The 17,726-nt window shown below is 36.6% G+C and overlaps 1 protein-coding gene across 1 annotated transcript; it reads left to right on the top strand.

The window, feature by feature from the left end:
- The first annotated feature begins 766 nt into the window (after nt 1-766).
- Nucleotides 767-3,764, top strand: LOC137635429 (uncharacterized). The gene is made up of 2 exons (XM_068367903.1): nt 767-877; nt 3,546-3,764. The coding sequence occupies exons 1-2, from the start codon at nt 767-769 to the stop codon at nt 3,762-3,764; spliced, it is 330 nt and encodes a 109-aa protein (XP_068224004.1).
- Nucleotides 3,765-17,726: the final 13,962 nt, after the last annotated feature.

Below are 17,726 nucleotides of genomic sequence, written 5' to 3'. Positions count from 1 at the left end.
AAGATTTTGTCTCAGTTTTGTTCTTTTAGTTGTCATCCAATGAGTGTAGTAGCTCTCATAAGGATAATGAAACAGCCAACAACAGTAAAAATCGATGCTTACAGAAATGTACTCCTGATTGTTAGCTTCCAAAACTAAATGCAATGAACCACTTTGAAAATGAGAGCGTAGTTGAGGTTGATAACCTGTCTGCACAATAAAAACTTTGAATGTAAGGAAGGACACCCCTTATATGCAGCCAGCTTACCTTTGGAGTTATATAAGCAAGAAATAACTCTGTTTTATCTTATTTTATCAAGTTTGATAATTCTGGAACTCTTTATCATATATTTGTGATTTCAAGAGACAAGATAGAAAGGAAATGGAACTAGAGAGATGGGAAACGAGTATAAGCTCTTTTACAGCGGGTCACGAGAGGGAAGAAATGGAGATGGGGTCAGAATGGGTAATAACTGGAAGGAAAAATTGGTAGAAGTGAATAAAATGAATGTTATGCTTTTAAAGATTCCAATGATAATAGGGGATCAGATAGTAAACATAATTTCAGCATATGCCCCTTAGATGCGATGCCAAGAACAAGAAAAATAATAATTTAGACAAGATTTTGAGGTAGCTATTAGAACAGCGAAAGATGAGAAGAAGCTTGTCATAGGAACACACATGAATTGCAGAGGGGGAATTGGGGAAGAGAAGGGATGGATGTGAGGAGGCACATGGAGGCAATGGGTTTGGAGTTGGAAATGAAGATGGGGAGTGTATATTAAAGATGGCTCAAAGTTTTGAATTGGCATATGAGAACACCTGGATTCAGAAGTTGGATAAGTACCTGATAACATATGAAAGTGGAAGAGGGGAAAGCCAAATAGATTATATCTTGGTTAGAGGAGCTGACAAAAGCAATGTGATGAGCTGCAAAATGATTTTGGGGGCAGCATAGACTGATATTGATGAATTTTAAGGTGAGAGGTACAAAACTCAAGAAGAGAAAGGGGAGATCCAGAATTAGGGTTTGGGTCCTTTGGGACCTTATTATTATTATTATTGTTACTAGCTAAGCTACAACTATAGTTGGAAAAGCAAGATGCTATAAGCCCAAGGGCTCCAACAGGGAAAAAAAACTAATGAGGAAAGGAAATAAGGAAATAAATAAACCATATAAGAAGTAATGAACAATTAACATAAATATCTTGAAAAATATTAACAACATTAAAACAGATATTTCATATGTAAACTATATAAAAGATTTATGTCTGCCCGTTCAACATAGAAACATTTGCTACATGTTTGAACTTTTGAAGTCCCACTGATTCAACTATCCGATTAGGAAGAACATTCCACAACTTAATCACAGCTGGAATAAAATTTCTAGAGTACTGTGTAGTATTGAGACTCATGGTGGAGAAACCCAGACAATTAGAATTAACTGCATGCATAGTATTACGAACAGGATGGAACTGTCCGGGAAGATCTAAATATAAAGGATAGTCAGAATTATAAAAAAAATCTTATGCAACATGCATAATGAACTAATTGAACGACGGTCCCAGAGATTAATATCTAGATCAAGAATAATAGATTTAATAGACCGTAAGTTTTTGTCCAAATTTAAATTGATAATCAGCAGCTGAAGAACAGACAGGAGAATAATACTCGAAACCAAGTTTAATGAAATAATTAAAAGACTTCTTCAGAATAGACTGATCACCAAAAATCTTAAAAGACTTTCTCAATGAGCTATTTTTGTTGTGCAGTTGAAGAGGACACAGACCTAATGTGTTCCTCAAAAGTAAATTTGCTGTCGAGAATCACACATGAAATTTTAAGTCATATAAAGTTAAAGAAACATTATCAATACTGAGATCCGGATGTTGAGGAGCTATTGTCCTTGACCTATTTACAATCATACTTTGAGTTTTGTTAGGATTCAACTTCTTACCCCATAATTTGCACCATGCACTAATTTTAGCTAGATCTTTATCAAGGGATTCAGCAGCCCCAGATCTACATTCAGGAGATGGAATTGATGCAAAGAGAGTAGCATCATCTACATATGCAACAAGCTTGTTTTCTAGGCCAAACCACATGTCATGTGTATATAGTATTACAGTATGAAAAGTAATGAGCTAAGAACACTACCCTGTGGAACACTAGATATCACATTTCTATAATCACTATGATGCCCATCAACAACAACTCTTGGCGATCTATTACTTAAAAATTCAAAAATGATGCTAAGAAACGCCCTACCCACTCCCAACTGTTTGAGTTTGAAAGCAAGAGCCTCATGATTAACACGGTTAAAGGCAGCACTAAAATCAAGGTCAATCATACGAACTTCCTGACCACAATATCAAGGGATTTCGGTACAACATTTGAAGAAGGGCACCACATCCTCCAAGGCCCTTGAGAAAACCAAATTGTAAACAAGGAAAAAGATGATTGATCACCTTCAGCAAACCTATTAAGACGTTTTACCAGAAGACGTTCAAGGGAGAAAAGAGTGACCAATTTAGGAGGACTGTGAGAGACAACTGGAAAGGTTGAATTTAGAGATTAGACAGGTTAACAGAGTGGAAAATATCTGGATGACTATGAAAGAAATATGTGTAGGGGAACCAGAGGAATTAGTGGGAAGAACCACTGGATATGGTGTGTCGGAAGGAGATAAGTGGTGGTGGGACAGGGAGGGGCACTGTTAAAAAAAACCGTAATTTTAATCGGAAAATCTCCGTAAAAATATACTGTTCCTAACCGTATTTCAGCAAAATACAGGTGATCATAATTTTACCATAGTTTGTTCCTATATTTTACGGGCTGGTAACCGTAATATCACTGGTTTACGTCAATATATTCGTTTTTGAAATGGTAAAAATCATGGAATAAATGTTGCCAGGCATTTGCCGTTTTTAATGCAAATTTCTAACAATGTGCAAGAGTCAATTTAAAGAAAATTGAAGGTATTTAAGAACTGGGAAGTAAGACATACACAGGGTGCAGAGAAACGGTACGGATAAGAGGAATAAGATTCTAGTAGGAAGTAGGTATAGCTATTGGGAAAACAGTAGAACAATTGAGTGAAGGATTAAGGAGAAAAGAAAGAGAAAAGGATATATATAAGATTTTGAACTTGATGAAAAGGCAAAGGCAAAATTTGGGGCAATTGGGAGTTATCCGGTTAGAGATGGATATATATTCCATTGGGATGAAGACATTAAGAGGAGATAGAGGGAATATTTTGAGAAACTATTGAATACTGAAAAAGGGAGGGAGGAGCTGAGAGATGCATAATAGGTAGAGGAACCAGTGATGGGGATACAGAATAAAGCGGTGAAGCAGCACTGAATAAAATTAAAAATGGTAAAACACCAGATCAATCAGAGTTTCAAATTGAAATGGTCAAGATACTAGCTACAGAGAGGGAAGAATTGATGCTGGCTTTATTAAGAGCAATATGGGAAGTGAAAATAATGCATAAAGACTGGGAGGAGAGTCTAATGCTATTTATATTTAAACAGAAAGATGATGTCATGGAATGTGGTAATTAGAGGTGGACTGAATTAAGAGAGCATGGTTTGAAAGTTTTTGAGAGGATGATAGATGATAGATTGGGGAAGATTGTAAAGATTGGGAAACAGCAGTATGTTTTATTCATGATGGGGAGAGGGACTGTTGATGCCATCTACAAGATGGCAACTACAGGAAAAGAGGCAAGAGGGAAACCAGAAGCTCTTCTGTGCTTTTGCAAATCTACAGAAGGCGCATGATAGAATACCAAGAGAAGTTGTGTTTTCGTGTTTAAGGAAGAGGAAAGTCTCTGAAAAGTTAGTTAGAATGGTAGAGATGATGTACAAAAGAACAAGGACAAAAATAATAACAGTTGTTGAGGAAACAGAAACCTTTGAAGTTAGTGTTGTCTCACACGAGGGGTCAGCATGAAGCCCGTTTTTATACTTTTTGGTGATCAGGGATTTGTTAAGTGAAGAGATCAGAAATGAAGTTACTGGAGATGCTATATGTAGGTGATTTGGTGATTACTGCAGGAAATGAGGAAGGCTTACAGAGAAGGGTTGTAATAGGGACTTTAGAGAGGGGTGGCTTTAAAGTAAATGTGGATAAGACTGAAGCTATGGTGAGCAGTAAGGAAGTTAGGGACAGGATAGCCATACATGAAAATGGAGACCCTGTTGTAAAACAGGTGGAACAATTTGGATACTTGGGATCTACTATAAGTCAGGAGGGAAGATGTGAGGCTGAAGTTGAGAAAAGAATAAAAACAGCCTTGGGGGAAGTGGAGGGAGGTTGCGGGACCAGTACATGATAGGAAAATGCCCATGAAACTAAAAATCAAGATGTATAGCACAGTAATTAGGCCAGTGTTAATGTATGGATCTGAAACAGGGTCTCTAAGACGAAAAGAAGAAGCAAAGCTTGAGAGAACAGAGATGAGAAATGATGAAATAAGAAGGATGGAAAGTGTAGTCAAGATTACAGAGGTGATAAGTGTCATGACTCAGACGGTGTGAGCACGTATTGAGGATGGAGGATGAGGAGGGATTGAAGAGGAGTTGGGAGGAGCCTATTAGGGGGAAAATATCGAGAGGAAGGCAGAAAATTAGATAGCAAGATAAGGTGAAGGGTGATATAGAGAGAAGTTTGGCGGAAGAGGATACCTGTGACAAAAGACATTGGAGAAACCGCATCGAGCAACCGACCCCTTAATGTAGGAATAATGGTGAGAAAGAAGATTTATATACCTCTTTTTTGAGGTCATAGCGTTAAACTGTTATTTAATTTATCAATCTACTTGTCTTTTAAAACATTTGTTTATGTGGACAGAGTAAAACTTGCAAAAGTTAGATCCCTGTTTAGCAAGAATTCACATGGGACTGAAATAATTTCAAACCTGAGGTTTACACAATAAAGTGCGTTTCTCCTTTGAACTCAAGTGTACCACGCTGTCCATTGTTGGAAGTCCTTATATCTCACTTTGATTTGAAAATACAGATAAGTTTTCTGTTATGTTTCTGTAACCATCAGTTTGAAAGGTACAGCGATCGCATTTTTCCCGTCATTACAAGATTCGGATATATCTTTGTACTTCTGACTCTTGAAGCCTTTTTCCTTAAGATAAAGATCTGTTGCTTCATCTGTTCTTAAGATATCCTTATGTTTCTCTCTACTTGAGGATGAGGTAGAAAAGGGAAATTTGCTTCTCATCCAAATGTACTTTTTCTTTCAAAACAATCATAACACACATACTGTAAGACCTCACATTTGAGCTATTCAGCATCTCCATTTTACAATTTCCTCTTTTATTACCTCCGCCAACAAAGTTTGGAGGAGATTATGTTTTCGCCCCTTTTTTTCTGTTTGTGTGTTTGTGAAGAACTTCCTGGCTACAATTTTACTCATGGGGTAGTGAAACTTTCAGTGATTAAATATTATGTTAAAGCGTACAGTAGAAGTGATTCAATTTTGAAGTCCTAGGTTAAAGGTCAAGGTCAAAGTCGAGCAGAAGGTTGACCGAATTAACCCTAACCTAAACCCCAGGTTCACACATAGTTGTCACAGACTTCAAGTTTATTCTGGGAAAGGCAAGCTGGTATCAACAAATAACCTGGCGTGGCGGAGGTCTGCATTCTCAGGGTGGTTTTCTTGTATATTTTTGTTTTGGCCAATTATTCTTTCGTCTCTTGACTTGCTCTTTTAATTTTCTTTTGATTCGTCAGTTTCATGCAATTTCTCATAAAAAATTTGCATATTCTTTAACTATAAAAAGAAAAAAAACATGAATAACTCGTTGCAAGATTGTCTAGCTAGTTTATATATTACAGCCAAGTGGTAAAGGCGATGCAAGAAACACAAAGAAAAACTGGTTAATATCAAATGAATGCATAAATAGATAAAGAAAGAATTTAGTGAAGATGCTTTTCTCTCTCCATCCCCACAAATATTGATTGGATGACCTTGGCACGGACACTTACGTTTCTTATGAGATTACGCCATGCAATAAAGGAAATACGCTTCGATATGTTTCCCGTTCTCTCTCTCTCTCTCTCTCTCTCTCTCTCTCTCTCTCTCTCTCTCTCTCTCTCTTAAGAATATTAAAAGTGAAAAGTTATAATTTTTAAGTGATATATATATATATATATATATATATATATATATATATATATATATATATATATATATATATATATATATATATATATATATATATACACACACACACACATATATATATATATATATATATATATATATATATATATATATATATATATATATATATATATACATACACACACACACACACACACATATATATATATATATATATATATATATAAATATATATATATATATATACACACACACACACACACACATATATATATATATATATATATATATATATATATATATATATATATATATATATATATATATATATACATATAATTATATATATATGCAGAGAGAGAGAGAGAGAGAGAGAGAGAGAGAGAGAGAGAGAGAGAGAGAGAGAGAGAGAGAGAGATTATGTATTCTCTTAGTTCATTCATGTGAGCCAAACCCTTATGAATCTTAAGAATATTTTAAGTATATTATATTTTATTTCGTTTGATTGATCCTTGAATCAAATAATATAAAAGTAGTCGTCCCTGAATAGACAAATTTATATTTTCAATTCTTATTGACTTATTTGCTGCCATCGTCAAATGTTTTATTTCGGAATTTATTCCTGATTTCGGTTTGGACTCTGTTCACTAATGTAGAAAAAGGTCAATACTGTAGTAACATATTTTGCTCTGCTTAATCGCTCTAAGTTTGTTTAGAGTATCGTGTTTCTCTTTCAGTCTAAATTACTCAAGATTTCGGTTTTTTATCCTCTTTCAGCTTTCCTTCCCCTCAGATTCAAAGGTTTTATTCCAGAAGTTATGTCCTAATTCATGTATTTAGATGTGTCTTGTACGTCAAGGTAAATTAACTCTTTGATCATGAGAATTCCACAAAAACCTATAACTCAGCATGTTATTTTAGCAAGATTGCATTTTGGTAGCGAAGGGAGTTTAGTTGCCTTTGTGTGCTCAAGTAGACAAGGCTCTCATGCCTGAGAGAGTGATAGCTGTGTACATTTTAGTGTACTTACGAACCTTTTGTAATGAATGAAGAAAACCCAATTCCGACGTCTCATTATCCGTCAAGCATGGGTACTATTGATGTCAGGTGTAAAAGTACGTCAGTTTGTGTATGCTGTGAGCGAAATTGTTCTTTGAGCCAGTAAAATAAAAGTTCAAGATGCATAGATACACAAGGACTAACATAGCAGGAGATGAGAACGAAGGAGCAGTGGGATAAAGCGTTCCCGATGAAGAATATAGACAGATGATTAGAATGCAAGAATTGGAAAATAAGTTAGATAACTTACAACAGTTAAGGAACAGATTGTTGGTGGAATGAGGAGAGGAGCGGCGCGCAATCACAGTATATCCGACGTACATGGACGAAGCCCAAACTCACACAAGTGAAAGTACACATGCACAGCCGAGTGAAGATACGCAAATCGTAGTTCGAAAGTTGCCAGAACTTCAGGCAAGTGTTAGGCCTTTTGATGATCAGCAGCCTAACAAAGGGTTTCAGTCAATTGAAGTGTTTTTGAGAGACTTTGAAGTAGCCACATATGGGTGGTCGGAAAGAGAAAAAGCTATTCAAGTAATTAGATTGCTGAAAGATGCCTCGGCAATGGAGGTAAAGTGTTGGCCACATGACAGTTTAAGAAATTATACTGAAATGAAATGACATTTAATTGAGAAGTACGCCTTGCCTGATGCGAGAAAGGGAGACAGAAAAGAAAATTACCCAAAATATGGGAAGGTGAATCAGTTCTTAGTTTTGCAACTTGCATTTTTCGGGATTAGGATTCATTTGCTACCCGGAGTGCCAATCTCCCAGAAGGTGATAAAAAAGCAATTGCCCGTAAACATATTCGGAGATTAGCAAACTCTATTTATGTGGTTATTTGTTCGATGACAATCGCTCATTAGCAGACGTAATGAGTGCGATACAAAACATTTTAGACAGTTTGCCAGAAGAAAAAATGACTGGGAATAACTGGCCCAATTGCAAGAAGTTGGCAGCCATGAGAGGCACTCATCAACCCCCAAAGCACGGGGGGGGGGGGGGGGGAGAACGCAGTCAGAAAATTAGAAGATGTTGTCAGTGGAGGAGAGGGGCACCGACAAGTGGAGTGCCCCACCCAAGGATCCCCCCGCTGTTACACTTGTCAGGCCTATATCTCGAGGGTGCTCAGCAAAAAACGCCCATGGCGGGCAGGCTGTGGCACACGCACACCTCCCCCCACCCAACATCCGAGGAAAAGGAAACAGAGGAAGGGTGAGATGAGGGAGTTCGATGCGCCCCCCCCCCCCCCCCCCCCGGCATAACATCACAAGCAGTAGCCGAGGAAGCAGTGACGTCGGACGTGGCAGGGCAGGCACAGGGGCCTCCACCGGTACCCCCGACCTCACCCCCGCAGCACTAGGGAGCAGCGGCATTGCAGCTGAGGTCATTGGCCCGTGCCCCATATCTTGTAATGGCCGTCTAGGAATGTTAGCAGTTAGGATTGAACTGCCAGATAAATCCATTCGAGTGCTGATCGACACAGGAGCCAGCGTTTCACTGATTGAAAAAAGATTCTCCTCAAACCCACAACAGTCAGCGGCATCCATCATACTCGACACGCAAGGAGGAAATAAACTAAGCATAAACCATACAACGATCGTCAACTTTAAGGTGGGATCTGTGAAGTTTACACATGATTTTTTTGTCCTGCCAACCTTGGGAATTCCTTGAATCGAGGCTATTTTAGGAATTGATTTCATCACCTAATAATCAAATGTGCATTTTTGGGGGAAAAGATACAATAACAGTAAAAGTAGGAGGGTATATTTTGCTAATAGAAAGTCATGAGGGAGTAAATGCGTGTGCGGGCTCGGAGAGACATTTAAGTAAGGAAACAGCTGTACCTGAGAGAGGAGAAGTGTTGCCTCCCCAGACACTTATGAGTATATCAGTGACCCTGTGTCGCCCTCTTCCAGAAGGAACCAAGGTCGTTGTTAAACCCCATGACAATTGGGCCCATATGATATTAGAGGGCTTGACAGAAATAAAAGAGAACAGAGTTGATATAATGATAGCTAATTTGTCAAATAAAAGATTTGTGTTAGGAAGTGATTCTAAGAGTTATGTGAAATTGCTTATAATGGGATGTTGGGAGCCACAACTGCAGCCCGCACAGACGAACGCACTCAGACTTTGATCATGCAAGCACGAACACTATGTCCGTCAGAATATCAACCTGTAGTTAGTGATATTATCAATAATTATTCCAATGTAATTGCAATTGGAGATGAGCCACCAGGGAGGATTGATCGATTTCCCTTTAGCACTGAAACTGGGTAGGCGGAGCCGATCAGGTCAAGGCCTTATGAGGTACCCATTTATTTCCAGGGAGAGATAGAAAGGAAAATTAATAAATTAAGGGAACAAGGGATAACCGAGGAGAGTGAATCCCCCTGGGCTTCTCCAATTGTAGCTATTAGGAAAAAGGATGGCTCGGTAAGATTGTGTGTTGATTATAGGAAGTTGAATGCAGTCACTAAGGATAATGCATTTCCATTGCCCTCGATCGAAGAATTACTTGTGAAAGTACAGGATAGTAAATATTTTACAACTGCTGATTTAAAATCTGGATACTATCAAATACCCATTCAGGAAGACAGTAAATTTAAAACGGCATTTATAGCTAATGATCAACTATTTCAGTTTAATTTTCTTCCTTTCGGTGTATAAAATGCTCCAAGTCATTTCTCTAGATTAATGATGGCTGTTTTGTCTCCCTTAATTGGCCATAATGTTCTTGTTTATTTAGAGGATATCATAATTACAGGGAAAACGGCCAAAGAACATAATGATAATATTCGTAAAGCTTTAGAAGCATTGGGATGTAATGGTATGAAAATAAATTTGTCAAAATGCAAATTTTTCTGTAAACAGGTCAAATTTTTAGGTCACATAATAACCCCAGAAGGTATCCAACCCTACCCCAGTAAAGTAGCAGCTATTAGAGATTTCCCCAGGCCACATAACACTAAGGAAGTAGCAGGGTTCCTAGGGCTCACTGGGTATTACCGTAAATTCATAAGAGGTTTTGGAGAGAAAGCGAGACCCTTAGATGATTTAAAGAAACAAAAAGTAATAAATTGGGGAGGGGAAGAAGAAAGGGACTTTAACCATTTGAAAGCTGCCTTAACTAGCAATGAATTACTTGTATATCCTAGATTTGATCGCCCGTTTTTAGTGACAACAGATGCGAGTAGCGTAGCTATTGGTGGCGTAGTTTCTCAACGAGATGATAAAGGCACAGAGCGACCCATTTGTTGTGCTTCCCGGGCATTAAAAGGGGCAGAAAATAATTATAGTACATTTGATCAAGAGGCTTTGGCTATTCTTTGGATTCTTGAGAGGCATTGGCTCTTTTTATTAGGTCAGTCAATTGAGTTGCAAAGTGATCATTGCCCCTTACGTGATTTGTATTATAAAAGTGATTTGACCTCTCGACAAGCGAGATGGATTGAGAGATTGTTAGAGTTTAATATAAAGGGTTTTCACCACATAGAAGGTAAAGCTAACAAGGTAGCTGATGCTCTCTCTAGAGGTGGAGTAATAGGAGTAACAACTAGGGCACAAAAGAAGAACAAAGAACGTAATCAAAATATTGAAGACCCCAACAAAATAGAGAAAATAGAGAACGCGATGTGAATTCTCCCAATGAGCAGTCAGAGGACGATAGAGAGAGAGAGAGAGAGAGAGAGAGAGAGAGAGATGAGCGGCGAAGGTGAATATATGTGGGTTGCCGAGGACATGACCAGGGGTGTCCAGAATGAATGCCCTGATGAGGCAGGTTTGATTGACTTGAGAGGTTAGGACAAAAAAGAAATCCGAGAGGGACAGAAAAAAGAGGAATGGATGGAAAGAGTGCGAGCAGTGATTGAAGGGGAATCGGAGAGTTATCCGTCATTTCTGAATGTGCCTCGTGAGAATTTTTTTTATAGAAAATCATATCTTATTTTGTGCTTACGAGAAGAAGGGAGGGGAATTTAGTGCACGGGTAGTTCTTCCTCCCACTTTAATTAATCGAGCCAACCACATATGGATGTGGTAGGACCATTTCCTACTGGTTTAACACAACATAAGTATATATGTGTATTTGTGAATGCATTTACTCGGTACACTCATACTGACGCAATGTTGTATAAATCGGCAAATTCATTAGCCCAGACGCTGTGGTCTTTCATTACTAGGTTTGGTTGCCCGAAAATTTTGATAAGTGATAATGGTCTTGAGTTTATAAATAAGGTGATGAAATCGGTCACGGACTTGATGAAAATTGAGCACTTTTCAGTGACCGCATATATGCCTTCAGTAAATGGCCCAGTGGAATTGCATAATAAGGAAATAGTGCGAATTTTACGTTACTTAGTGGCTGATGACCCCCTTCACTGGCACACCATGCTTCCTACAGCTGAGCTAGCTTTGAACATTGCATATAATGCTTCGCTCAGGGACACGCCTTTCTTTTTAGTGAATGAACAGGATCCTGTGTTACCATATACGGTACTCATTAATTCGCAACAATTGCCAAATTATTCAACTAAGCAATACCGTGTATATTTATTAAAGCTATTGAGGAGAGTAATGAACACCACTGACAGGTTTTTGAAGAGAGCTAATGAAAAACATAGCTCAAAGTATGATGGTCGGTTCAAAACCACACCGGTAAAATTATTTGTGGGCGATCGTGTGTATTTGAAACGATTGCAACCTAGGAAACAAAAACTAGAGCCAGCGTATTTGGGTCCGTACCGAGTAAAAATGGTTAAGTCTAACACAGTTTTGATACAAAGCATTATTAGTGGCGCAGTGTCTGAACATCATCAGGTACACATACATGTTGTGCCTGAAGAGGTAGTTTACAAGTGTTCCTCCTTACCCCTGCATATGTGACATTCCTCGATTTGATGAGTAGAATTTTTTTTCCTTTGTTGTTTTTGTTGTTTGAACAGACCTCATTTCTTCTTTTAACGTGTTTTAAATAAACTTGATGATAACAATGTGTTCTTATATTGATGCTTAATGTACACGTAAAATGTTGAGGTAATTTTTCTGAGTGTGGCAATACGTATAACATTGCTGAGTGAACCTAAAAACAATCAGAGGTTAAATAGGTCAGGTGAGATTCATCAGGCGGTTGCTGTATCATTCACGTATTTATATGATTCCTGGTTGCTGGGGCCGAGGCAGTTCCCGAATGGCAAGTGGCTGCGCGATTAAAGTTCAGCCTTGAGGATAGGCAGTGTTAGAGAATGTGTTTATGTGAATACCTTATACTTAATGTTATAAGAGAAGGGCGGGAAGATGAATAATTTTCTCGGGAAAACGGCTAGTGGCCACCAGTTGATAGCCTAGTTGCAAGTCCTAGTGTAGTAGTGATTTAAATAAATGGCGAAACGGTGGTGGTGAGTTGTGTTGTGAAATTGTGCCATAAACCCGGACAAGTAAAATCGAGGGATGAAGGAATATCTATTCCTACCCCTGTCCCGCCCAATACGCCTGTATTGCCCACAACCAGAGGGAGGTTATTGATGAGGTTGTGTAAAACTGATGTCATTATGATGTTTTGTTCATTTTGGGTATTCTGTATTTTAGTTGCAGAGGTTTTAAGAAGTAAGTGGAATTATTCATATTGTATTGTGTACATTTTTACATGCAATGTTTCATTTTTTATTTTTTTTTTGTGGAAGATGTGTTATTTTTTTGGGTGATTTCAATATATATATTTTATGTTGCATTTCTGTTTAATACATGCCATGCCTATTCCGGGTCAGAGTGTCCTCCATATATCATAGACTAGTGAGGGCGAGTGCGCACCTCCTTCCGAAGTGAGGAGATAGGAGGTGGGGGGAGTAATGTCCTAATTCATGTATGTAGATGTGTCTTGTATGTCAAGGTATATTAACTCTTTAATCCTGAGAATTCCACAAAAACCTATAACTCAGCATGTTATTGTAGCAAGATTGCATTTTGCTAGCGAAGGCAGTTTAGTTGCCGTTGTGCGCTCAAGTAGACAAGGCTCTCATGCCTGAGAGAGTGATAGTTGTATACATTTTAGTGTACTTACGAACCTTTTGTAATATATGAAGAAAACCCATATTCCGACGTCTCATTGTCCGTCAAGCATGGGTCAGTTGTTTCAAATTTATGTTTGAGTGGTTTTAATGCAAAAAATATTTTTTTTTTTAATGAAAGTTGTCTTTTACTTCATAATAATTTTCTGTAAAAAAAAACCTAAGGCTACAGTATATAGCCTATAAGATTCAAATTTCCTTGAAAGAAATACATAGGAGATAACAGATTTATTTAGCAATAAATCATTTCAAGTAATTCATCCAAGTTACTCGCATGTCCATAAGAAAATGCACGTAAATTAAAAAAAAAAAAAAAAGTAATATTTTAATCTTATACATTCTAACCAATTCACTCATTTTTTTTTTCTTTTTGCAAAAATTGAAGATTTTGCGAAGGGTATGTATTCACCCCTGTCACTGTTTTGCTTTTACTAAAAAACGCTGTACCAATTTTGACCAAATTTGGTAGTCATGTAGGGTATGATCCAAGGATGAATCTGTAACATTTTGGATAAAATACATTAAAGTACAAGTACGCAGTAGTGCTCTGAAAATAATCGCAATGTTAAGGAAATGGGAAATATTTTGTTAATCCATTTTTTTTTGTGAACAATATTACGCAATAACTACTAAACCAATTTCAACAGAACTTGGTGGAAATGTGGGGTATGACCCAAGGACAAATCCATTCAATTTTTAAGAAAATACATCGAAGCACAAGTACGCAATAGAGTTAAGAACAGAACAAGACTGCCTGGCGTGGCATATGTGTGCTGTCTACTGAGTGCCCCTCTATGATAATGAAAATGATCTCTCTCTCTCTCTCTCTCTCTCTCTCTCTCTCTCTCTCTCTCTCTCTCTCTCTCTCTCTCTCTCTCTCTCTCTCTCTCTCTGTAGGGATTCTAGGCACCAGCCTAGAGATGCTAATTCCACTAGGGCGGCTGCATTTGTGAACATAGTGTATTAGTCTTGCTTGATTACAAGGACAAGTCCCATATCATGCTTATACATTTTAAAACTGTAAATGAATGAACAAGAGCGCTACCGTGAATACAACTCAAGATGACATTCCAGTGGTCACGACTGCGTCCACGAGTAACAGCTTTCTTGAACCTGTTAATTAGAAGTTGAATAAGAATACTGAGGAACTTTTCCCAAATCCCATTTGCTCTAGTTTGAAAACAATGGCTCCACGACTAAATCGGCTCTTGTGAAACTAATCGGTCTGGCGGTCAACTCGGCCAAAGTAGCGTGTCAGTCAAAATATTTTGGCGATTTTATTTTCGAGAAAACGCTTTGGGGAGACATGAGCGAACAATCTGATCCGCTCAGTACACCCGTTTCAGTGGACCTAAGTCGGTTAGTTTCGAAAGAAAACAAAATATTTTGTTCGATTTCAGCTATTATTTACGAGCATAGAATATTGACTAATTATATAAATTTACATATCACATGAAAGCTTATTTACCTAGATATATGGTAAAAATATATTATTGTACTTTGAATAAGGTTTTCTTCTAAATACGTTATAACACTTTCTACACTTTTTCCCGAGTAAAATATATTCTAAGCGTTCACCAGGTGCACAGAAACACACCTGAATTGTAATCGTGTACCTTTTTAGATGTAATTGTTTCCTTCTACCTTTCTGCTCACAAAGAGTGGAATTATATCAGATTTCTTTGGAAATAAACCAGTTAAACCCACCCAATTTCCGTAAAAACCATGACCAACAAATATATTAATGGATATAGAAATTATATTGAATAATTCATGACGCGCATGAACAAAAAAATTAAACCTAGAAAGGATAGATAATCATATCAGCTGCATAAGATATGCATTGTATTATTCAGAATATCTCACTGCGACTCACTACAGTCGACTAATGACCAGGTACTATTATCTTATTAAAGTCTAAAGAGCCATTGCCCAAACCTATACTTATGATCAAAATAGATGAAAAACAGATGAACAGAAGAAAAAAAAACAATATAAACCTATTTTCCCAGCCTTTACTCCGCCATTTCTCGCTGAGCTTCAATCCCTAATCAGGCGGGTGCGAAAGGTCTTTGCTAAATAATGAATAGAGAGAGAGAGAGAGAGAGAGAGAGAGAGAGAGAGAGAGAGAGAGAGAGAGAGAGAGAGAGAGATTATGCAGTTGACTAAGCGTAAATAATAGTTATTGAAGTAGGCCTGTGTTGATCCCAAGTCTCGTGTCAGGCCGGTGTAAAATCACTTTAATATTCAGTTCATTTTATCATATATTTACTGTATTTTGGTAATTGTAAATTAAGCGCACATTGCATGTTATGAGGAAAACGTTAATGGCAAAGACGTATGGATTAATTTAATTTTTTGTTTGTTTGTGGTTTTTAGTTGTTTTGGTCAATAAGCTGTGTGACATCTACAGTATACTAATATTTACTTACTTTGAAGAGTGTTTTCCTTGTCCCGCCACACGAGAAAAACCCTAGAACCGACAGATACTGCAAATTCGACGCCTACCAATAACTTTTTCATATATGCATTTCTATTCAGGCCATTCTAGAAGTATAAAGCATTATGTTTTTTTCCCTCTACGTACCTTATAATAGGGCACTTGGAATATGCAGCCCTGAGCACATAGAGGATGACTTTACTCAAATTGAGAAAAATTGCCACTAATTTCTGCTGCCCCTTTTTTTTTTTCTTCTTCTTCTTCTTTATTTCTTTTTACAAAATTGTATGAATAAAACTGAGAAAATTTGTTATTCTGTCCCGTTAGAGAAAAAGGCAAGAACAATGAATAATATACTTTGTTTATCCTGTCATGAATGTGTTTTACATATCATAACCATTTTGAAAAAATAAATCGTAAGAGTGGTTGTACTTTAAAATATATGTAGATTAAGAATAGCTCTGGATATAACGATAAATACATAGGAGTCCTTGTTCAGAATGTAACTTATTTTATGTCTGCCACGGTCCAAGTATATTGTCTGTCACGGTCCAAGTATATTGTCTGCCACGGTCCAAGTATATTGTCTGCCACGGTCCAAGTATATTGTCTGCCACGGTCCAAGTATATTGTTGGCCAAATATTTGAGGGCATTTCTGTCATAATAAAACTTCATACGGTAGCCGTCTCTAGGGAATCTGTGAAGAGTGCTTTGGCTTCCCATTTGCTAGGATTAAGTCATATAATCGGCTGGTCAGAGACGAATACAATAATCCATGTTAATTACTATACCCATAGAAAGATTGTCGAATTCTTCTTAATTGCCTTTAACGAAAGTCATAACTAGAACCTAAACCTTGGTCTGTTTTCCAGTAATCCTGTATTGTCCTCTTTTCTAAAATATGACTTCTCTGGAATCATAAAAAACGGACAGCTGAGGAATCATATTGCCCTCTATAAATACGATATATTTTTTACATTTATTCTCGTTGTGAGTTCGTCGATGTCATTAATGAGACGAAAGTACTAACTCTAGTTAAATCTTTTCACTTTTCCTTTCGTGGCTATAATACAAAAACACACGAACACTTATATATATATATATATATATATATATATATATATATATATATATATATATATATATATATATAGGCCTATATATATATATATATATATAAATATATATATATATATATATATATATATATATATATATATATATATATATATATATATATATATATATATATATATATATACGACTAGGACAGGCTACATTTGGAAGCTGAACCTTGCAACATACAACGTCAAGACCATGTCTAGGGAAAAAGATCTTGCTGTGTTACTGGAAGAGCCGACATAAATCAAATTAGAGTATAACAGGATTTAGTGAAATCAGAAGAACTGGTGAATCTTATTTCAAGATAAGAGAGGGCCATGTATTTTGCTTCAGAAGGCTCGAAAGGAACCAAAAAAAAAAAAAAAAAAAATGGAGTGGGCTTTCTTATTGATGAAAATCTTGCTTGTAACAGAATAATTCTGTAGTAAAAGTGACAGAATTGTAGTATCGATTATCAAATTAAATAAGAAGTATAGAATGAAGATAATTCAAACGTATGCAACAACATTTCAGTCAGAGGAGGAAATTGAAACTTTTTAAGAAGATCTGGAGATATCTATGAAAAAACATAAGACTCAATTTACATTTGTTTTGGGGGATTCCAATGCTAAAGTAGGTTAAAATAAGAGAGGAGGATCAGCAGTTTCAGCAGTTTGTAAATTTACAGTAGGCAAAAAGAATGACAGGAGACATGCTTGTAAAATTTGCTGAATAAAACACCTTTTATATATATATATATATATATATATATATATATATATATATATATATATATATATATATATATATATATATATATATATATATGTATGTATATATATATACATATATATATATATATATATATATATATATATATATATATATATATATATATATATATATATATATATATATATATAAACAAGACACA

The sequence above is a fragment of the Palaemon carinicauda genome, unplaced genomic scaffold, assembly GCF_036898095.1.
Source record: "Palaemon carinicauda isolate YSFRI2023 unplaced genomic scaffold, ASM3689809v2 scaffold122, whole genome shotgun sequence".
Taxonomy (NCBI): domain Eukaryota; kingdom Metazoa; phylum Arthropoda; class Malacostraca; order Decapoda; family Palaemonidae; genus Palaemon; species Palaemon carinicauda.
This window is presented reverse-complemented; position numbering and strand designations above follow the sequence as displayed.

Bases quoted from the DNA above. Each gene is read 5' to 3' on its own strand.
- LOC137635429 (XM_068367903.1), top strand. From the start codon at position 767: ATGGCTCAAAGTTTTGAATTGGCATATGAGAACACCTGGATTCAGAAG. The intron at 878-3,545 runs GTTAGAGGAGCT...TGTGGTAATTAG, and splicing joins GCCAAATAGATTATATCTTG to AGGTGGACTGAATTAAGAGA.